The sequence below is a fragment of the Hyaena hyaena genome, unplaced genomic scaffold (assembly GCF_003009895.1).
Source record: "Hyaena hyaena isolate Hyena2069 unplaced genomic scaffold, ASM300989v1 scaffold_23, whole genome shotgun sequence".
In the NCBI taxonomy this organism is placed as follows: Eukaryota; Metazoa; Chordata; class Mammalia; order Carnivora; family Hyaenidae; genus Hyaena; species Hyaena hyaena.
The window spans coordinates 3,889,704-3,913,013 of NW_024080655.1; the positions used below are offsets into that span (position 1 = coordinate 3,889,704).

At 44.3% G+C, this 23,310-nt stretch overlaps 1 protein-coding gene across 3 annotated transcripts in view; it reads right to left on the reverse strand.

Annotated features, from left to right (window-relative positions):
* The window catches only part of EXT2 (exostosin glycosyltransferase 2), a 148,368-nt gene that overhangs the window by 43,715 nt on the left and 81,343 nt on the right, over positions 1 to 23,310 (reverse strand). For all 3 annotated transcript variants that reach the window (XM_039226826.1, XM_039226825.1, XM_039226824.1), the window contains exon 9: positions 5,674 to 5,863. In XM_039226826.1, the coding sequence (XP_039082757.1) occupies positions 5,674 to 5,863 (190 nt within the window). The remainder of the gene's footprint in view (positions 1 to 5,673; positions 5,864 to 23,310) is intronic.

Below are 23,310 nucleotides of genomic sequence, written 5' to 3' on the forward strand. Positions count from 1 at the left end.
AATGACATTTTAACTATATTTATTCTTCCAATCCATGAGCATGGAATGTTTTTCCATTTCTTTGTGTCATCTTCAATTTCCTTCATAAGTTTTCTATAGTTTTCATCATACAGATCTCCTATATCTTTGGTTAGGCTTATTCCTAGGTATTTTATGGTTTTTTGTGCAACTGCAAATGGGATCAGTTTCTTGATTTCTCTTTCTGTTGCTTCATTGTTGGGGTATAAAAATGCAACCAATTTCTGTCCATTGATTTTATACCCTGCAACTTTGCTGAATTCATGGATCAGTTCTAGTAGGCTTCTGGTGGAGTCTGTCGGGTTTTCTATGTAGAGTATCATGTCGTCTGCGAAAAGTGAAAGTTTGACTTCTTCTTTGCCAATTCTGATGCCTTTTATTTCCTTTTGTTGTCTGATGGCTGATGCTAGGACTTCCAGCACTATGCTAAACAACAGTGGTTGAGAGTGGACATTCCTGTCATGTTCCTGATCTCAGGGGGAAAGCTCTCAGTTTTTCCCTGTTGAGGATGATGTTAGCTGAGGGCTTCTCATAGATGACTTTTATGATGTTTAAGTAAGTTCCTTCTATCCCGACTTTCTGGAGGGTCTTTATTAAGAAGGGATGCTGTATTTTGTCAAATGCTTTTTCTGCATCTATCGACAGGATCATATGGTTTTTATCTTTTCTTTTGTTAATGTGATGTATCACATTGATTGATTTGTGAATACTGAACCAGCCCTGTAACCCAGGAATGAATCCCACTTTTTCATTTATTTTTTTGAGAGAGACCGAAAGAGTGCGAGCCGGGTAGGGGCAGAGAGAGAGGGAGAATTCCAAGTAGGCTCCACATGGTCAGCGCAGAGCCCCATGTGGGGCTGGAACTCACAAACTGTGAGATCACGACCTGAGCTGAAATCAGGAGTTGGGCGCTTAACCCACTGAGCCACACAGGCACCTCCATATACACTTTTAAATGAATAGGCTCCCTGCCATTATGAATCCTATAGAACGGAGACAACGGAACACACAGAGGAAACAGACGAACACAGAACCTTTGCCGTGTTACTCTCACAAAGGAATAAACAGCTCCTCTTTCTGCAGTGTATACAGATAATAGGCTAGCTTCCTGGGTAAGTATGAACTTTCCTCTACCCTGGCTGGGATTTGGACTTGCACTTGGTAAATGTGTACAGCATGTTCAACCCAGACAGCTTTCCACAATCAGCACCTATATAGCCAAAGAATTACTTTGAGACAATATCCATAGAGAACTAACTTGCCCCCCACCATAAAGTCTTTGATGGGGAAGTTTTAGGAACTGATGAAGGCCCAAGGAGGATGATATGGGGTGAAGACGGAAATGTGATTACCATTCCCTGTTCTGAGTCAGGCCTCGGTAGCCAAAAGTCAGCCAGGGTGAAAGCAGTCTCCGCCTCAAGTCAGCTGTCTATGCACCATCATTACCATGGACAGGCCTCTGAATAGGATTCCTAGTTTTGTTTTTTCACATTTTCAAGTAAAACAGGCCTCTGAGAAAAGGAACTACCATTCGCCCAGGCTTTAGCTTTCCTTCTGTGGAGGGCACCATCAAAAGTTGGCATATCAATTATTCCCCTGCCTTTAAAGTAGATAATTCTGACATAGGATTTTGATGGTTTAAAAGATTAGGACAAAAGCTCAAGGTAGGAAGGAAAAATATGGGTGAGAAAAAAAGAACTTTTTTCCGCTTTCCATTAGTATTTTCAAAAGAACAGATTTACTTTTCTCTCTCTTCTGAGTCCCTGACAAGGACCTAGTTCTTCCACATAATCCCAAATCAGGACCAAAGCATGATGATTTTCCCACTACTAAACACCAATCCACATAGATTCAGTGGGGCTTTGTGCAAAGGGCGTGAGCTCCGCATCCAGAGACCTGTGTTGATTTCTTGCTCTGCCATTTGCAGTTTTGTGATTCGGGCAAATTACACAACTAATCTGAGCTTCATTTTTATAAAATGGGAATAAGAACAGCTTCCTAGCAGGTATGTCACAAGGACTAGAGATAGTATGTGTAAAGCACTGGGCACAGTTCCTATTCCTGGGATTTAAAAGGTATATAATACATGGCTATAAAAACATTGTATCATTTTCATCTTTATAAACGGGTTCTTGTAAAGTCTTACAAACTTCACATCTCCCCTGACAATCTGAAGAGGTACACACACAAGGTTGGGGGAGGGTGTGTGTGTGTGTGTGCGTGTGTGTGTGTGCGTGTGTGTGCGTGCGCTTAGGATGCAGAAGGACACAGCAGCACAGCCAGAGATCTTCAGGCTCTAATTCTGTTGCTGAGTCCAAATGGGGTCTCTTTCTCTGTACTCCTCGTAAATTCTAAATGAAATTCTAAATGAACTCAAAATCATGAGTGTACCTTATGTCCCATCCTGTGAATCTGCAGCTGGCAAAATAAAAGTGCCACCTTTTACCACAGAAAGTAGTCTGAAAAACAAGGGTTTTCCAAGCGCATTGCTGAATTTATGAAAAACAAACAGCTGAGCCAGGTGACCTGATAACTTCACAGTGAGGAGCTTTAGTCTGGCTCTAAGGAGAAAAAGAGCTCCTTGTGTTGAGGGTTTTTTTTTTTAATGTGTACTGATTAATGGTTTTCTCCATGTGAGATGCCAAGAAAGACGTGAGCGAAGAGAACCTTTCCTCCAGCTTGGCAGAGGTACCGTAAGCTGCTCAGGTTGACTGGAGGTGACCCCACACCCGTCCTGGCCAGCACTGTCACAGACACAGCCACACATCCATAAAGCAAGTGGTCAGATCATCTCCACACAAACCTGGAGCGCACTTCAGGAGTGCTTGGGCTGCCGGGTGTCCAGCCAGTCCCCATGCATGACCTTAATTCCCCACCGTCCCAGAATTCAGCTCAAATGCAAGGTGGCTGGCTGTTACTTCTACTTCTCTGTTGCCTCTTCTGGGTCGACCATCCCAGCTCACTCAGCCCAGCCCGCCTGCTAACAACTATGAAGGTGGCAATATGAAGCCAGGGGGCTCCTGAGGTCAATTCAAATTGAACACTGAAACCAGCTAAAACAGCAGGCTGAGTTACACCTACCTGAAGTGTACAGTGTAATAGCTTCCTTCACACGGAGGCCAGGGGCCAAGCCAAACAACCTCTATATCCATCAAGTTTGGAAACTGAAGAGTTGGGGAGGAGGAAGGCAGTGGCTTGCCTTTTTTTTCTGACCAAGCTCAAAACCAATGTGACGAAAGCTCGCTGGAAATTTCTATTGCCTAGTCTAAGTATTTACTTAAACTTCAAACCCAGCAATTTAGACTGAAATGTAACCAAAAAGCAAAAAGTATTTGGTTGTGTTGGAGAGTGAAAAAAAGAGGAGGGGGTGGGGGTGGGGGTGGGGTGGATTTCTGCCTACATTAACCCTCCCAGCAGCAGACATGTTCACCACAATATTTATTTTAGTAAATGTAGAGAAAGTGAAAAACATCACTTTTGCCTCTAATATTTCAAAGCCTTGGACCTCCTTTACAAAAAATCTATATGTGACTAATGCCATCACGCAGACTCAGAAGGCTTTGCTGGCATGAGGACCAGAGCTGACAGCCCCATTTACCGACTGAACAAACACCCCACAGAAGATTAAACATGGTCCATGCTCTCCCCAAGCAGCCACATCGCCAGAGCCTGAGTGCAGACCTAAAAACCACTGCGAGGGGAAAAAAAAAAACTGGTTCGGTCTCTAAACGTGTCAAATTTGGGGCCTCGTCAGTTGAGGGCTCGCTCTCGTCCCTAGAGCCAAAATATTTCAAAAATAAACGAAGCTCCCAGTCATAAAATTAACCACATTTTAGCAGGGTCTACCAAAAATTACAACTGAACACCCAGCTCCAAAACCTCTAGGCTTGTGCTGCTGCCTCCCATGAAACCAGTGTGAGGGCTTTGCCCAGGAGGGCAGAAACGATTCCTCCCTTCTCACGGTCTGCAAAGACGCTTGGCCAAAAGAAGCGACTCGAATTCACAGTAAATCATTCACCTGAAGCCCAAGTGGCTAACTGAGGTTTCTAAGGAAGAAGTCTCTTCCACATTCAGCTCTGGATCCGCACCTGCACCATCTGGGCGGGTGGGGGCTCCCTCAGAAAGCTGGCAGCCTGGGTGCGCGGGATCGAACGTGGCAGTGTGAACGTGGCCCCACGGAGTGGCTATCCCAGATCCGAGGAGGGACCGGCACCTTCCTCCTCAGGCTACACCCTCTCTGAGCGCCAGACCCAAGAGGCGAGCAGTACCGGCCCACTCACCTCCCTCTGGGGGAGGCACCCGGCGAGGCCCTCTGGGCGTCCCTCGCTGCTCAGCTCCTGTTCACCTCGCCTTTCCCTTCCTTCCTGCCAGTTCGTCTTCATCCCCAGCTCCTTCCTTTCCCTTCTGCCCCTTTCTTGAGAGTCAAACAAATGAAACAAACAAAACTCCAGAAAACTGGTTGTTGGGAGGAAAATGAATGTGGCATAAAGAGATATAGTTAATAAGAAAAAGCAGTGTTCTTTGGGGCATAAAATAGGACCGTCATTTAAAGTAGACATTTTGTTTACTTAAACCACACTCCCTAAATCTAGAGAAAAAGTGTGGGATTCTCTCAGAGAACAAAAATCCCGCTAAGGAAAACTTCGTAAATGTCTCAGGAGGGCACTAAAGCATCTTCTTGGGGTAAATACCGATTTGCCAAACAGACAGAAAGTCTTCTTCCAGCCTAAACTACAGATGTACTGGGGGGAGTTTCCAGGGTTGACTATCCTGACTTCAGCATTACCAATTAAAAGAGAATAGCTATAAAAAGTGCAGATACTACTGTCAGGCAATAAACTAGACCTTATCGGCGATGGTGGTGCACATTACAAACTTCAAACTCATTCCTTGCTCTAATCCATCAGAAACTTCCTGGCTTTAATAGGCTATAAAGGGCAGGAGCTTTGAAGTCCCTGGGATTAGGATCAGTAATAGACAGACTGAATGAGAAACTAAATGCAGGTGGAACGTACTCTATGACTCCTGAATGAAAAAGAAATCCAATTAATCAGAGAGTCCTCAACCCTAGCTGCCAGCACCAGCCGGCAGCTTACACGGTGGCCAAGGCAAGGGACAAAGCGATTAGGGAGGAGCCGACAGGGACTGTGGTGCACGCTCACTTTACGGAACTGCTTCGAAGCCTGGAGAGGCCAGGCTCTGCTGACTTGTCCAGTTGGAAGTGAGGCCATCCTTTTTTTTTCTTTTTTTAAAGGAAAGCACAGTATCAGAGCTGAGATAAGGAAGGAGAAAACTAATGCCTTTTAAACTGAGTTCTCATGTAAACAAATCGGCTGAGATGGCTAAGGGAAGCTGAGATCTGTTTTCCAAAGGCTGCTGGCCTTTGATCCCACTGATTCCTAAGCTCTCAAGCCCTGTGGCTGCCACACAGGCCCTGTGAGCACAGTAGTCGGGCCACCCCAGAACGAGAATGAGGTGACTGACTAAACTGGGGTCACGCTGCCTCAGATACGGCACTGCTGTCAACAAAGCAGGAAACGTCACAGAAGCCTAAGGAGGCAAATAATTGGGCCATCCCAAAGTGACCCTGCTGAGAAGCACGCTGACACCCAAACCAGGCCTCTCCTGAACCCACCACCTGCCCTCTCTTTTTACCTTCTGGGGGATTTTTATTCTGATTATTCCAGACGACGAGCAGCTTGGACAGACTCGGCACCTTGGACACTTCAGTGATGACCCGGAAGAGGCTCTCCACTCGGTCGTAGGTGAGGACGATGGCGGTAAAACCTTGGGACTGTGGTGGAATCAGGGGGAGGAAGAGCGGGTTGCTCACACTGCCCCACTTCTGCAAGAGAACAGGTGACCATGAGTCAGCGAAGGGTCTGGTAACAATGGGGCTGATCTCTTCCCCATTGCTGTCAATGAGCTAGAACATGGGAGATTTGGTGGCTTTTACCATGACCAGCCAAGAGCTTCTGTATGGACTCTCTTTAATTGACTTTAGCTCTGATGCCACTGAAAAGGGAGCAGAGAATTTCTGTAGCTGAGAAGAGATTTCTAGGTAAACACAGAAGATTCAACACATGCATGATCTCCATGCTCTCCTCAAGTCCACTGAAGTGACAGTAGATCTAAAATATAAATGGACAATGACGGTGGAATAAGGGGAGACACAATGGCTGATGAGCAGTACGGACAGGCTTCTGGAAGACTGGAAGGGTGGAGAAGTGGTAACGGGGCAGGAGAATGAGAGCGGAAGCTAAGTACCTACACAGAGGGAGGGCCATCAAAGGCAAACAAGTCCAAACTGTAGAGCCCCCTCAAAGGCTCAGAACAAAGTTCAGCAGGAACCTTGTGGGGTAAGAGGAGGGGCAGCATTGAAAACAGGAAGACTGGTTAAAAATATGTGTAAGGAGCAAAAGAAGACCCAGATCCACAAACCTTCCCTTCACCCAGCCGGCCAGTCAGCCAGAAAACTCCTCTTCTTGCCCACGCGTGCAGGAGGAGGGGGGTATATTCTCTGGGGAACTGAAGATCTAGGTATGGAAATGTGGACACAGCTAAGAGGAAAATGCAGGTGCAAGTCTATATTCTGAATGATGAGCCCTACAGCCTTCTTGCCCTCCAGCTCCCCAAATGCCGGCAGCCATGTAGCCCACCTACTCTCCACCCTCTCACCGCCCTCCACCCTCTCACCGCCCTCCACCCTCTCACCGCCCTCCACCATCTCGCCGCCCTGCACCCTCTCGCCGCCCTGCACCCTCTCGCCGCCCTGCACCATCTCACTGCCCTGCACCATCTCACTGCCCTCCGGGAAGTAGGCTTGCCCTCACACATACACAGCTTCCTTCTGATCAGGTTTTCTGTGCTTCCCTGGTAATTATGAACAGATCCTAGAGTCACAGCCGTTTCAAGAACATTTTCAGCATAATGACAGAAACCAAATGAACAAATAAAAAGGCAGGAACTCAGAGGAAACAGAGACAATAGAAAAGCAGAAGGATATTAAAACAACATCAACAAATTATATCCTCAGGAAGAGAATTTTTCATTCACGAAATAAGAATAAATTGCTATTTTTATTTAAAATGATCTATCAAAGAACAGGAAAGAACTCTTGAACATTAAAAATATAGCTTAATTCTTTTAAAGCAGGATTGAAAGAAAAAGGCAACATATTCCAATCTAGTGAACAAAAAGGGCAGAGATAAAACATAGGACAAAAAAGATGAGAAAATCCAGGAGGTCCAACATCCACCTAACAGGTTCCTGAAAAAGAAAACACAGAATATAGAAGAAACAAAACTATCAAAGAAATAAGTTCTCAGAACAGAAGATAGAAGAGATGTGAATTTTCAAACTGAAAGGGCCCATGAAGTAATTGGCACATTGAATTTGAAAAAAAAAAATAAATAAACAAAAAGCAAAACAAAATATGTCAAAGCACATCATTTCTGACACTGGGAATAAAGAGTGTGAATATATAAAATGCATAAATCAAGGCAATGAGTTCTAGGTGTGCGTTCACTGTACAATTCTTTCAACTTCTCTGTAAGTTTGAAATGTTCTCAAAATAAGGTTTAAAAAGTACTGAAGGAAATTCAAATTCTTTGCTACCATTAAAACATTCAGTAACTTTTGAGACAGTAATTTAAGCAAAAGTATTTTTGTACTGATAATGAGGGTTAAAACAACTTTATATTTTTAAACAGCTTTTTTGAGATATAATTCAAATAATATGCAATCCACTCACTTCAAGCATAAAATGGTTTTTGGTACATTACGTTAATTTTTTTAAACCATGGTCAAATATAACATGAAATCAGCATTTTAACCATTTTTAAGGGTACAGTTCAGTGGCATTAATTACGTTCACATTCATATGTTGTTATGTGAAGAGTCCAGGACCGAACTTCAGCTCTGTCAGAAGGTAGCTGAACATGAAGTGTCCTATCTGTCATTCTGGCTGCTTACCCTTCCCTAGAGTCTGTCCTGCTCCGGCATTTGCAAGGTCCCCCTTCAACCTCATCCTTATCACTGATGGACACCCATCACCACGTAGAGGACAGCAGCTGTTTGCCAGATGTAACAGTGTGGGACAGGAAATGTACACAAACACACTGAATACACATGGGATGGGAACTCACAGAGACTGAATGGGACTCCAGGAGTCCTAATGTAACCAGGATATTAAAGCCAGAATGTCCACAACAGGCCATAATTTGACTGCACAGCCACAAGGCACAATAGGAAAGGCTATCTACTCAGCGCGGACTTTCTGTTTCCATGACCTCACGCTCTGAGATTAAGCCACAGTCTTAGGAAGGTGCCTGGATTTCAGCACTGGTAGCCCAGCATCTCGTCACAATTGTAGGAACTGCTTTTCTTTTCTACCCCAAATCCTATTTTTAAAAAATTTTTTTGTTTACTGTTTATTTATTTTTGAGAGAGAGACAACGTGAGCAGGGGAGGGGCAGAGACAGAGGGAGACACAAAATCCAAGGCGGGCTCCAGGCTCTGAACTGTCAGCATAGAGCCCGACGTGGGACTAGAACTCACAGACAGAGATCATGACCTGAGCCAAAGTCAGACGCTAAAATGACTGAGCCATCCAGGCGCCCCAACCCAAATTTTATTCTTTATTTTCTCCTGACTTTTATGGAAACTGAAGTCAGGAAGTAGCCTTGTGCTCAAGTCACAATCAGTCTCGAAGGTGCACGGTCTCTGTGCCGTCACCACCCCAACCGGCTCATCTACTCCTCCTAACACCATACTCTCTATGCTAGAAAAACACCGCTATACATGGAAAAGACAGAAAAACAGATCTTTTGAGGAAGAGTGTAAAATAATGTAATGTGTGATGAAAGATTTACTGAGTATTTACTAAGTATCTCATTTGAGTCTCACTCACAACAACCCCCAAGATAGTTACAGTTATTCTCATTTTACAGATGATGAAACTATAAGATTAAAAATAGTGAATGACAAGGAAGGAAGGAAGGGAGGGAGGGAGGGAGGGAGGGAGGGAGGGAGGAAGGAAGGAAGGAAGAGGGGAGGGAAGGATGGTTACATAGTTAAGCGTCCGTCTGGCTCTTGAACACTGGATGGTGGAGGTTCACAGCCCTTCCCCACACCCTCCTCCTCTGGGTCCAATGTAGGCATCACCATTTTATAGACTCTGGAAACTGGAACTGTGCGGAATGCCAGAGTTTATTACTTCTAACTCTTCTCTGAGACAAAAATGCTGGAAGTTCTTTATCCTTGATAATCACATGTGGACCAGTAGGCAAGAGCCCACACCAAACTCTACCATTTCCAAANGAAACTATAAGATTAAAAATAGTGAATGACAAGGAGGGAGGGAGGGGGGAGGGAGGGGAGGGGAGGGGAGGGGAGGGGAGGGGAGGAGGGGAGAGGGGAGGGAATGATGGTTACATAATATGTAAGCTGTCTGGCTCCAGAACACTGGATGGTGGAGGTTCACAGCCCTTCCCCACACCCTCCTCCTCTGGGTCCAATGTAGGCATCACCATTTTATAGACTCTGGAAACTGGAACTGTGCGGAATGCCAGAGTTTATTACTTCTAACTCTTCTCTGAGACAAAAATGCTGGAAGTTCTTTATCCTTGATAATCACATGTGGACCAGTAGGCAAGAGCCCACACCAAACTCTACCATTTCCAAAGGTACAAGGAATAAATATGTAACACTGACACAGAGGAAACACATAAATTTAAAAAGGTAAATACATCTCTAACACAGAAGGAAAAACTATTAAAACCCCAACAAAATGAGGCCTGTTCTTTGGGAGAAGTGGGGAATGCTAACACACTTGAATGCCTGTATGACATTAAGAGGAGAGAAAAGTTCCCTGAGAGATGCGAAGCTCGGTTTTGGAAAACGAATCCCTTGGAATTTAAACTGAGCTCCGCCCCCCCCTCCCCCCAAAGGGCATCACAGCTCTGATTTCAAGGCACTGCCAGGAGAAGGAACCAGAGTCTCGAGCAAGACGACTGATCGGTTCTCATCCCATTGGCCCGCTCCATTCGGGAAGTGGATGGCGGCGGAAGGGGAGGCGAAGGCGGTGGGGGGGGGTGTGGGTAAGACGCGGATGGTAACTTGTCTTGGGTTCTAGTTTTCCACAGTACTCAGCTGCACACCAGGTAGGGCCTGAGAACTGCGGAAGCAGAAGAGGCAGCATAAAGGGGAGACTGAGCACACAAGGAGGAGGCCTGGAATCTAACCAACGCGTCCCCATGAAACACACATGCTGAGGTGGGCACAGACGTAACACAGAAGCGGCCGAGCCACTGGCCCCTGTATTTACTGGGATACAGGCTCGGTGCTTTACTCTAGGATATGCCGCCAGAGTCATCTGAGGCCAGTGACTTCAGAAACTGACTTGACATATTTGGGGTCAGTTTGGGAATCGGGTGTCCTTAATATGAATCCAGGTTCCTTCACTAAGCAGCTGTGTGGCCGGGGCAAAGTACTTAACCTCTCTTGCACCTCAGTTTCCATAATTGTGAAAATAATACTACTTTTCCAGGTGTGAGAAATAGTAATGATAGTAATAATTTCTAACAATGTCAATTATTTACATTTCTTAATTATCACTGCTTAACAACCCAGAGACTGTTAATAAAAGTAAATAGTTAATATATGCAAAGTGCCTCACGCATACAAACATTCGATGAATAGTAGCCAATGGCTGACCTTGCGGGAGTAATAATTTCTCTGGGCTTTACTTTACACAGGCCTTGAAAGTGGGGTGGCAACTGTGAGGGCTCTTCCAGTAAGAAGTCTAGATGAAACCCTGCTTCCTCTCTACCTTGACCTTATCATGCTTTAGGGTCCTAGTTTATCTGACTTCTCTACCTCTACTTCCTCTCCAAATACACTGTGCTTATGTTCACAGTTTCCTCTTTTTCTTCCTATTCTTTATATTTTATCTTGAAAGCTCCGTGAAAGAGAGAACCAGAGCTGTTGTGACACCTAGTGCCAAGCACAGTGCCTCGCGCTACTCGATGAAAACCTGTTTAAAAATAAGTTGGGGCACCTGGGCGGCTCAGTCAGGTAAGCATCCAATTCTTGACTTCAGCTCAGGTCATCCCCTGCTTCAGGCTCTGTGCTAAAGGTGCAGAGCCTGCTTGGGACTCTCTCTCCCCCTCTCTCTCTGCCCCTCACCTGCTGGTGCACACATGCTCTGTCTCTCTCTCAAAAATAAATAAATAAAGACTTTTAAAAAACTGTTACTGATTTTTTTTTTTTTAGTGTTTATTTTTGAGAGAGAGAGAGAGAGAGGTTGGATGAGGGAAGGGCAGACAGAGAGAGGGACAGATGATCTGAAGTGGGCGCTGTGCTGATAGCACAGAGCCTGATATGGGGCTCGAACTCACAACCTGTGAGATCATGACCTGAGCCAAAGTTGAACACTTAACCATCTGAGACACCCAGGTGCCCCTTCTAAAAAAGTTTATTAATACAAAAAAATAAAAATGAGTAAGATTAAATTAAATTAAATTCCATTAAGTCCAAATGGCCCAGGTCATTTGGCTTTTTCTGTCCTCTTCATGTATGGATATGAACAATTGCTATATGCTCACATGAATGACGTCATGAGTGCTGAAATGATTTCCAACCTAGTTCATTCATTTGAAAGCAATTACAGAGAATCTCCTTGTGCCAAATATTCTGAAGAGGTGTAGGATAAGGATATTTAGCAGAGAGTTTGAAGCGAGGCCCTGCCATTTACTAGTTTTGTGATGTGTAAAGCTACTGCTGTGTAAAACGGGGACCATGATGGTACCTGTGTCCAAGGGCAATGACGAGTCAGAGAGATGGCGCCCAGAAGCTCTGAGCAGAGGGCTCAGCAGAGTTTAAAACAAACACAAAAGCATTTGGCTCTCCCTACTCGCATTCTTCCTGCTGCCCAAATACTGGTATCAGTAATTCAGCAATCATCCCCAGCAAGAGTATTTCTGATGCTCACTCATTCAGTCAACATCCCCTGAGCCCATCCCATATTCCTAGAAGGAGGTTACGGATGCCAAGACAAAGGCCTTCTCCTCGACATGCTCATACTGGTGGGGAAGACAGCTAGGTAAAGTAACAGGTTCTACCACCAGGTGTTCAAGTCTGGGGTGGGGGAACATAGAGGTCTACACAGTGGTCTGTGCCTCCCTGCACGAGATGAGGAGGGGGCTGCTGCATAGTCATCAAGGGTAAGCAGGCGTGTGCTGGCAAATGGAGTAGCAAACAAGACAGGGAAAGAAGGAAGGAGAGAGGAAATGAGAGGGACCAGCCGGGCTGGCCAACGTCACGGTACCAAAAGCCTGGAATGATGGGTTTTTTAAGTCATATGATTAGCTTTCTGTTGATTTCTTTCGAAACTTTCTTTTCCTGAGAAGTGAACATGGCTGCATTTATGTTCTTTCTCAAAAGATCAGAAATGGGAAATGCTGATCTACAGCTAGGCTTCCATGCCAATTGCTTTTTCCCTCCTCAAACGTAATCCCATTTGCCTTTGGAGCACAGGGACAGTGTGGAGAAGGGCGAATTTAATTGGGGCGTGCACCTTCACACAGAAGCTCCACTCCACTGGGGTAAGGTCAACAAACTAACCCCCAGAGAAAAAAACTAGCCGAGAAGGACGTTTCAAAAACAGCATTTAGTCTCCTCTGAAATACCTTTAAGAACTGACCCCCTGCTGGCTGACCAGAGAGAGTGTCTACAGTCTGGGACCTCTTGACCCCACTTTCTGCAGGAAATCAAGCAAATTTAAACCTCCATAATTTACTCAAGACTCTGCCTTCTGCCAGGGAAAAGGCAAACAATGCTGGCAATTAACTCTGTTGCCTGATTAAACCTGGATCAGGGCGGGACGGGGCCTGGAACCAGGCACCCAGGAACCGCGAGCCGAAGGAAAGGCGAAGCCCACCTACTGCAGCGGCAAGGCCAAGAGTCTGGGCTACCGACACCGCCTTCAGGTCTCCCTGATGAAACCGTTTCCTCTGGGACGGGAGGAGGAGCCAGGAAGGGAGGTGTGCATCATTGTGGCAGGGTCCTGGCACACGGCCAAAATACCTTGTCCATCTCTCGCCCATCCTCCCAAACTTCACTTCTCACTCCCACAACAGCCATTCATTCTAGAAGCTTCAAGAAGAAATCCAGATTGTGAAACTGCAATCACATAAAAGTAATCCACAATAGCTCCAAAAACCTCCAGGTCACAATACCAGCTTAGGAAAAGTTCATTCATATTGCTTATTCTGGAAAGCTCCATGGAGTGAGCAGTGAGCAGACCCACCGGCAAGAAAGAGTCATGGGTTTGGGTTTCGGGATGCCCAAAAGAGAGGCATAGAGTCAACCCCCAGTGTAATGGGGTTTTCCACTTCGAGAAAGAAATTCAAACTCCAATTAGGTGTGCCTTTGGCAATCTCACACAAGGAAAGCTGTCTGGACCTCTCCCACCATCTCGTTCTCTCAGTTGAAAGGTCATGGTAGCCCGACACGAGCCGAGCCAAAACCACTCTAGCCAAGGTCACCTACCATACAGAAAGCAGAGGAGGGTGGGGAGCTTGCTAACCATTCTGAAATGTTCTTGCTGGAACTACCAGAGGCTTATAAAATCAAGAGCGAGGAAAACCACATTCCATTACTAACTAAAGGGCTCTTTCAACCTAAACCAACCAAATTCCAGACAGAAGAAAACAGCCTCGAAGCAGGATGATTCAAAATTTAATTCCTATTACTCACCATATCAGAGATTTTTTAAAATGTCACCGCATATAAATTCATGTGACACGAAGAGAACGAAGCACACTGGAGTGGACCCAGACTTAACTGAAGGTGCCTGCTTGAGCAGAAGAGTGAGAATTCAGAGAAGAAAGGAAGGGAGGAGAGGACAGGCTTGTTATACAGAAGCTTTTGAGCCCTTGGTAATGAGGAGCCTTACCTATCCCTACCTTGACAGAAAGGGCAGTTTCCCTGCTTGTTTTGAAGTTATCAGCCCCTACCTCAATGTGGTTTCAATTATGAATTACCAGACTAAAAGGGGGGAAAAGCTTTGATTTATTCTTTTTTGCTCCAATTATGCATGATGTGTTTCCACTGAAGATTTTGAAAAGTATTTCATCATGCCTCTCATCCTGAAGTGGTCAAAGGGCAAAACCAAAAGGAGTTAACCCTTTCATTTCTCCTCGAGGTTCACGCAGACCCCCAACCAATGGATTCGGAGCAAGGCCTCTGAGGCAAAAAGAGCCAGGAAAGGGTTAAGCATTAGCATCATGTTACTAACGTGCATCAGGGTGGTGTCCCCTGTCCCAAATAGTGAGATGATATTTATGTTAATGGTTACTGGGAGATCTGAAAGGGGCAATCAGTAATGTGGCCCATGTTACCTTAACCATTAAACCTCTACAGCCCCAACTACTGGCAGCACACACTTGAGCAGGCATGCGCGGCCTCCGGAAACCAGAGAAGTAGAGCGACCTGGCGCGGTCTTCAGGCGGGCTCTCTCAGATCAAGGGAGAAAAGATTCAGTGACAGGTCTGAAGTCTAGTTGCTGTGTTGTATCTGTAATTTGTTCACCCACAAAAAGTGACCGAAATTGTTCACAAATACAAAGGTAACCTGGGTGGTGAACATCTCACTAACTTCACGTTAAACAGACACACAAAAGATGAAGAAAATCCATGGTTAGAAATCCCTCTTAGTGCGGCAGACTTAATTATCTAAGGGAGATAGTAAATTATCAACTTAGAATTCCTAGAACTTCCTTAGGGCAATTTGCTCATGAATCCGTTCTCTGTGGTGGAGCTGGAATGAGTGAGTCTAACAGCCTGTGAGTGCACCAGAGTAACAGGCTGGGCAGCCCTTTGAGACTAGCCCAGAGCCACAGGAGCACGGGGCAAACAGTTTCTACCGTTAGTTTGTCTTTCTCTTCTAGATGCGTTTAAGGTCTTCTCTTTTCCCTTGGTGTGCGGTAGTTTCATTATATCATCCTGCTTCGTGATTTATATATAGGTCTTCTTGAATCTGAAGTCTGGTGTCATTCAACAATTCCGGAAAGTTCACAGTCATTACCCTTTCTGAGGGCCTCTTTCTACTCTCCCTCTCTTCTCCTTCTGGAACTCTGATTACACATCTTCTGCTCTCCACATCACTTTTCTGTCTCTTTGGCCTACATCTCAACAATTAAAAAAAAATTTTTTTTTAAATGTTTGTTTATTTTTGAGAGAGAGAGAGAAATAGAGGCATGAGTTGGGGGTGTGGGGAGCAGAGAGAGAGGGAGACACAAAATCCAAAGCAGGCTCCAGGGTCTGAGCTGTCAGCACAGAGCCTGATGCGGGGCTTGAACCCAGAAACCACAAGATCATGACCTGAGCTGAAGGTGGATGCTTAACCGGCTGAGGCACCCAGGTACTCCTCAACAATTTCTTTGAATCTAATCATCTAATCCAATAATCAAAGTCCTTGAAGGTGCATTTCTGCTGGTTCTCAGTCATGATATTACCTTATTTCTTTACGGTCTTGTGGGCTGTAACTGTGAGCTGTTCATTTTCCTTAGACACTTTATTTGTAAGAATTGAGACCCAGATTGAAGACGAATGACTCAAGAGACGGTCTGTGTCTACTTCTGCTGGTCCCTACCAAGTCAGGGCCACTGCCAATGAAATTCTCCTCTGAGAGTGTGTCTGGACCACACCCAGTGTATGAATGCAGACCATCAACTACATCAAGGTCGCTTAAAACTGCAGTTCTCAACACAGGATCACTACCTACCTACTTCTTTTCTCCTTTATCTGAAAATATAGTCTTTTGGTTTCCTGGCTTCTCTAGGAAGTTCTTTCTAGATTCCCCAACTGGCATAGGCCACAGGCTGTCCATCCGGCTCCCCTGCCCCATTCTTCACAGCAGAGCCCCAGGTCATCAAGCTGCAAAAATGTCCACGGCAAAGCTGGCTCTGGCTCCCATTACCCGCCGGGATACCTAGTTTCCTTTTGTTTAGTGACTCAAGACATAGCTTACTTTCATGCCGGCTTAGCAACAGGCTAAAACTGCTTTATAATATTTCATTCAGTGTTTTACTTGTTCAGTTGGGCGGGTCATTTAGCATATCTAATCCATCATTACGCCAGTGACAGAAGTCTTTCTCTATTTACATTGTTAATCTAATTATTTGCTATTGTGTTTCCTATTTAATCTGGGGGCCAAGTTGCTGTGCAAGATAAAAACACTTATGAAAATATGGCAGTATATTATAATAGATGGAAAGATGGACTGAGAATCTTCTGGAGTCTCCATTTCCTCTGTTATAAGATAGAACAACGGAGAAGTAGATCTTAAGTAAGTCTCACTATCTTCGTCTGTAAGAACAGAGCTAACAGAAGGTTAACTCTTAGAGTTGTAAGGATTAAACAACAGAAAAACAGAGCCTATATGGGTACAAAAAACAAAAACAGAAACAAAACAAAAAACCACTGTCCTATGAATTTCGGTTTTCCCCACCAGTGTCCTTCACAATTCTAAAAGTGGTGCCATGTGATAAGCCTTATACTGTCAGTCATATGTTAACAATGCTTGACTTTTTATACTCCTATGCCACTTACAATATGCTTCTGCATATATTAGTTCTTTAAGATCTCATAATAATCCTGTGAAATAAGTAATATCCCCATTTTATAGATGAGGATAACAAATGTCAGAGCATAAGGTCAAGTTAATAAAAGGTCTTGAACTCCAAGGTTTGATTCCAAAATGTCCTTTTCAGTGGTCTTGATTAGTCACTGGTAATCAGTCACCATGCTACGCTATTCTTCTGAAGTTGCTATTATCCCTAAACCCAGTCTTACAGAGGAGCAAACTACAGCACGGAGAGATCTGGTAAGTAACCTCTGGTCACTCAGCTCATCACCGGGAAAGAAGGGATTCAAATGTGCCCTCTGGGAATTTCTGAGCTGTGGTTAGCTTACTGAAGACTCACAGGTTAGAACCATCTGAATGCTTCTCTGAGAATTCCAGCTATTATCTGAGTTTTAGCTACTTTCTTCTTTATACGGCACTGAAATTCACATTTGGCTAAACGCCCACCCTCTCCTATGAAGCCAAACTACTGTCAAGAAGAGCAGGGAGGGTTGCCACTGATTGCTTTTCAGGTAGTGGAGGAAAAAGCTGACATTTCATCCTCCTTTCGCTTGAAAAGGAAGCCAATCATTTATAAGAACCCTCATCTGGCTGCGGCTTCCATCGGTGGGATGGATAGAAGCCAGTTAAATGGCTCAACATAAGCCATATTCTAAGAATCTGGAATGAGGAGAGAGTAGGTTCCATGTGCTGATGCTTTTAATAATTCATGAGTTATATCAGCCTGCAAGTAATAAATTTCGCTAAATTGTCTATGGTAAAGTAGTTTAAGGTACTGGCTGATCGATTAAATGGGTGAATACAATAAAGTCAGGGCAAAAATAACATCATGGATTTTATTGGTCCACAATTTGATATATTAAAAATAAAACTTCAGCTACTTGACATAGTTCAAAAGATTTGGATTATTTTTAGAACATAATTATCATCCCCATCTCTGCTACTTAATAAGTATACTGAAAACACTTAACAGGTATGCTTTAATGAAGACACTGGTGATTTATTTGATGTAAATAAACAGAACTGATCTATAATCCAAAGTGTTCAAGAATGTTAACAGCAGCTGAAACAGCTACTTCTCACGAGAGGTAAAACAAATTTATGACTTTGTCTCACTATCCCGCACTTGAACTATTCTGACAGTTGGAAAGAGAAGTTCATCCTCTGGCCCAGGCAGGAACATGTTTGCTGAACCCACTGACTGGAAGGGGCCCGCCTTGGTTCGGAGGAAGACTTCACCGGCAGGGTAAACAGAAACTCCTGAAAAAGATGGAGCCGCAGCTTGTGGCTTAGAAGCACAGAACACCGCAGTTATGAGCAAGAAGAGCAAAGGCTCGTGTAGTTCTGCGCAGACAGGAGTGTAACACCACCAGTAAAGCTGGTACAACGTGGAAAGAACAACCTCTAAAATATAGTCATTCTGAATTCAGAATTCATTCATTCATTCTGAATTCTTCATTTCTCTGGAATTCCAGTAACGCATAGGTTTTGTCTACTCTGCTTTATCTCCACTTCCTCTTGGAAAAAAGAAAGTCAGGAACCTACAAGTGCAGAAAATACAGGCAAGGCGACAATGGTGGACAAGAAGTCAGCCCGTTTTGGGAGGTGAAACTGACAAAGTCTCTTGCTAAACGACACACGGAAATGTAGGATAAAATAAAACAAAACTCCTTTTAAATACCTAGCTGAGGTCACAGGAAGTGGAAGTGCCAGGCACCAAAACTGAAGAGAAACCCACACTTGGGGCTGAGAGCACCTGAGGTGGCTGGCTCTGCAGCGCCCTGTGGAGGGCAGAGGTAGTTGCTGCGCTTAGTGACATCAGGTGTCAGGTCACTGCTAGGAGAGGGACAAGGTCTTTGGCCACAGGGAGCGAGGCAACTGGAAGTGGGACAGACACACAAAGGAGGAATCCCTCAAGGCCTCTGCACAATCAACACAAAGGTGGTCCAGAACATCACCCCCAGGAGATGAAGGCAATAAAAACACTTCTTTTTCAGGGTGCCTGATTGGTTCAGTCAGTTAAGCAGCCGACTTCAGCTCAGGTCATGGTCTCGTGGTTTGTGGGTTCAAGCCCCACGTCAGGCTCTGTGCTGATAGCTCAGAGCCTGGAGCCTGCTTCGGATTCTGTGTCTCCCTCTCTCTCTGCCGCGCCCCCACCCACACTCCGTCTCTCTCAAAAACAAGTAAACATTAAAAATATTTTTAATGTTTTTTAATTTAAAAAAAATCTCTTTTTCAACCTGAGTTTAGGTTGGGGTGCTTTCAACAGAGGCCAGCCCTCGTACAGGTTTGGGGTTTAAACGAAATCTACATTTGTCGTGTGGAAACGTCTTACTGAGAAATTAATGTTAAAAACTGATTTATCCCCAGAATACCTCTGGAATACCCAGCAGAAGCCAACACTAACTAACTAACTAACTAACTAACTAACTAACTAACTAACGAGAACAAACCAATGCTCTGGAGTAATACCCCCTTAGCCCAGGTGGCAAAGATTACCACAAAAAACCTTACTGAAGATGAACCCACAGGACTCCTAGGTGACTCAGTCGGTTAAGCATCTGGCTCTCAGTTCCAGCTCAGCTCATGATCTCACAGTTGTGGGACTGAGCTTCGCGTTGGGCTCTGCTGTGCTGACGGCATGGAGTTGGCTTGGGATTCTCTCTCTGTCCCTCCCCGGCTTACATTTTCCCCCTCTCTCTGTTTCTCTCTCAAAATAAATAAGTAAACATTAAAAAAACAGATGAACACACATTCCAAAGTCATAAGACATATAAGGAAACAATGCGACAAGAGCAACAGGCAGTAGACAAATGACAGAGTAAGACCTTGTAAGACGTTTAAAAATTGGATAACTGGAGAATATAAAGTATCTCCAATAATTAAAGATATAAAAAAATGGATTGTAAACATATTTTTAAAAAAAGATACTATGAACGAAAGACCAGGCAGACCTGAAAATAATTAGAGTTTCTAAAAATAACCACTGAAATTTAAATCTCAATGGGTGGGTGAAAAAGAACATTGGTCACAGCTGAAGGGAGCAGCAAACTCGATGTGCAAAAATTATCCAGCGTGCAGTACAAAGAAATTAAAATGTGGGAAAAGTGAGGGGAAAGAAACCTGAGAGACACACAACAGGATGAAGGAAGTCTGACATACATTTAACAGGAAAAGAAAAGATTAGTGAAAATGACAGACATGTAATGTTCAGAGAGAAAACAATGGAGAATTTTCCACAACCGATTAAAGACATGAACCCTCAGGTCGAAGAAAAAAAAAAAAAAAGGCAACAATACTCTCAAAAGCCGAAAGAGAAAGGGCTTAGAGAATGACCATTTAGCAACCACTGTAAGGATTGAGTGACACAGGCAAGGAGTCAGGGTGGGCGCTGCAGCCCGCCTGCAAAGTTTCAGAGGCAGGTGGCTATCCGCGTGGTCTCAGCATTTCCCCGCAAGACTCAGTAAGAACAAAACAGTCACGTGACACTGGAGAAATCCGGCAAAAACCTGGGATTGAAGTCAGAATCGTTAGTCACAGGACAAACTGACATAACGTGTCTGCCATCATGATGTACTGAGAACACACTACTCGTGTAGTATTCCTATAAAACATGCATAATTTGAACTTCCAGGATTTTAAACTGCATGCATAAATTGACACAAAAGTATAGGACAAAGCCAGGTCAAGAGACATCTTACAAAATAACTGACATGTTCTCTTAAAACGCATCAATGTCAGGCAAGGCAAAGACAGGCTGAGAAATTGTTCTAGAGTAAGGAGATGAAAGAGACGTGACAACTAATGCATGGACATAATGCATGGTCTGGAATTTTCTTTTGCTATAAAATGGACATTAGGAAAATTGGGAAAATCTAAATAAGGTCTATAGATTAAATAATAATACTATATCAATGTCTACTTCCGATGACTTGGATAACTGCGCTGTAATTCTATATGAGAAGTATTTAGGAGTAAAGATGGGTTGTATTGGCAACTTTCAAATGGCTCAGGAAATATACACTATATAAATATATACAAATATATAAATATAAACATATACACACGCATATGTAGGAGAAAAAGAATAGGGTAAAATATTGACATTTGATGAATATGGTGTAGCATGTATATAGACTGTACTATTTTTGGAACTTTAAGTTTAAAGTTATGTCAAGATAAAAAATTAAGTAAAAAGTATAGAGAATTTTAGGGCTGTTTAAGTAAACAAACAAAAAGCAGATACAGCCAACATAAACTACCCACATGGAATTTGAAAGCCTACCCTGCCCCCAGGAGGCCTCCTTGGCTTATTCTCCCCTTCTTCCTCCCACTGCCTAGATACGACTAAAGCATGTATGGAATTTATTTTATTTTATTTATTTTTTTTTTTATTAAAAATTTTTTTTAATGTTTTATTTATTTTTAGGAGAGAGAGAGAGACAGCGCGAGCAGGGGAGGGTCAGAGAGAGGGGGAGACACAGAATCTGAAGCACGCTCCAGGCTCTGAGCTGGCAGTCAGCACAGAGCCCGACGCGGGGCTCGAACCCACGAACCGCAAGATCATGACCTAAGCGAAAGTCGGACGCTTAACCGACTAAGCCACCCAGGCGCCCCATGCCCTTCATGTGGATGAAACTAGAGTGTATTATCCGAAGCGAAATAAGTAAAAAAGGACAAATATCATATGATTTCACTCATATGTGGAATTTAAGAAACAGATGAACAAAGGGGAAGGGAAGGAAAAATAAGATAAAAACAGGGAGGCAAACCATAAGGGACTCTTAAATACAGAGAACAAACTGAGGGTTGCCAGAGGGCAGGTGGGTGGGAGGATAGGGCTAAGTGGGTGATGGGCAGTGGGTGTTACATATAAGTGATGAATCACTAAATTCTACTCCCGAAACCAATAATACACTATATGTTAACTAACTGGAATTTAAAGTAAAAAAAAAAAAAAGTAAAATGAAGCAATATAGCTGAGATAGAAAAGAAAACCTAAAACCAACAGTCAACCTCTCATTCAAGCAATAGGGAAATGTTTCTACTCTGCAGCTGTTAATGACCCATTTATTAAGAAATTACACTCAGGGGAGCCTGGGCGGCTCAGTCGGTTAAGCGACCGACTTCAGCTCAGGTCATGATCTCAAGGTTCTTGGGTTCAAGCACCACGTCGGGACTCTGTGCTGACAGCTAGCTCAGAGCCTGGAGCCTATTTCAGATTCCGTATTTCCCTCTCTCTGACCCTCCCCTGCTCACGCTGTCTCTCTCTCAGAAATAAATAAAACATTAAAAAAAAAAAAAAGAAATTACACTCAAATATTCACTAATTGGGAGGCATGTAACTTCCATAAGGTATTAGAAATGAAAACAAAAAAATCCATTATCCTGATGTTATAATTCCCAGCAACTCTAGTTTCCTGCTAACTTCTGCTGCAAAATCACTTAGGCAGCCATCAAGGGAGAACTAAAGTGGCCCCCCAGAACGGGGAAGGGGAATTGTGCTAACTGACAGCCAGAGCATGTGCCAAGAATGACTGTGCCAAGACATTCGGTATGTTCTTAAACTGCTGTCAGGTCGAGCTTCTGCGGACCCTGAGAAACCATCCTACTTGCTGCCCTCCCACCAGCTGTGTGATGGGAGGAAGCAGGCAGGTCTGGATCCACGGAAGCAGAGCCAGAAAAGCGGACTCTATGAAGGCAACAGAGACGGGGCCGCACGCAGGGAAATGCTGGGTCGATCTCCTCCCCACCCCCACCACTGCGGCTGCCGTGCAGGTGTGTGTTCCGCAGGTACATGCGCCTCTTCAGGAAGGACCTAGGGTCAGGGTGCACACGCAAAAGACCTAATTGTCACAATCCTCTTCGCCACATCCCCAGGCTCATCTCTTCTTCCTATTCCTTACACATCCTCTCGTTTGGATCTGGCTTGTGATCTCGTATTTCCCATTTGTATCTGACCATCAGCCAAGCGCTTTGCTTGGAGCCCCAGATCAAGCTCTTGGGATCTTATGCATCTGCCCACCATAAACCTAACTCGGCTTTCTTTATGGCGGGTACTGATGGTCTGAGACTTTCCAGCTTGTTTCCACGGAAGCCACTACAGGTACGAAACAGTTCAGTGGCGAAGTCTACACTACGGAAGGTTAGAATTCCCAGTAGTGTACGGAACCCCTTGTGCAACTGTGATCCTACGAATGTGATACCTCTAAAAACAAGACTTCAAAAAGCTTACATGTACTTAAAAATTCAAGCTTAAATTTCTAAATTCCATACATGCTTGGGGCGCCTGGGTGGCTTAGTCGGTTAAGCGTCCGACTTTTGCTTAGGTCATGATCTCGCGGTTCGTGGGTTCGAGTCCCGCGTCGGGCTCTGTGCTGACTGCCAGCTCAGAGCCTGGAGCGTGCTTCAGATTCTGTGTCTCCCCCTCTCTCTGACCCTCCCTTGCTCGCGCTGTCTCTCTCTCTCCTAAAAATAAATAAAACATTAAAAATTTTTTTAATAAAAAAAAATAAATAAATAAAATAAAATAAATTCCATACATGCTTTAGTCGTATCTAGGCAGTGGGAGGAAGAAGGGGAGAATAAGCCAAGGAGGCCTCCTGGGGGCAGGGTAGGCTTTCAAATTCCAGAGAAACATCCCAC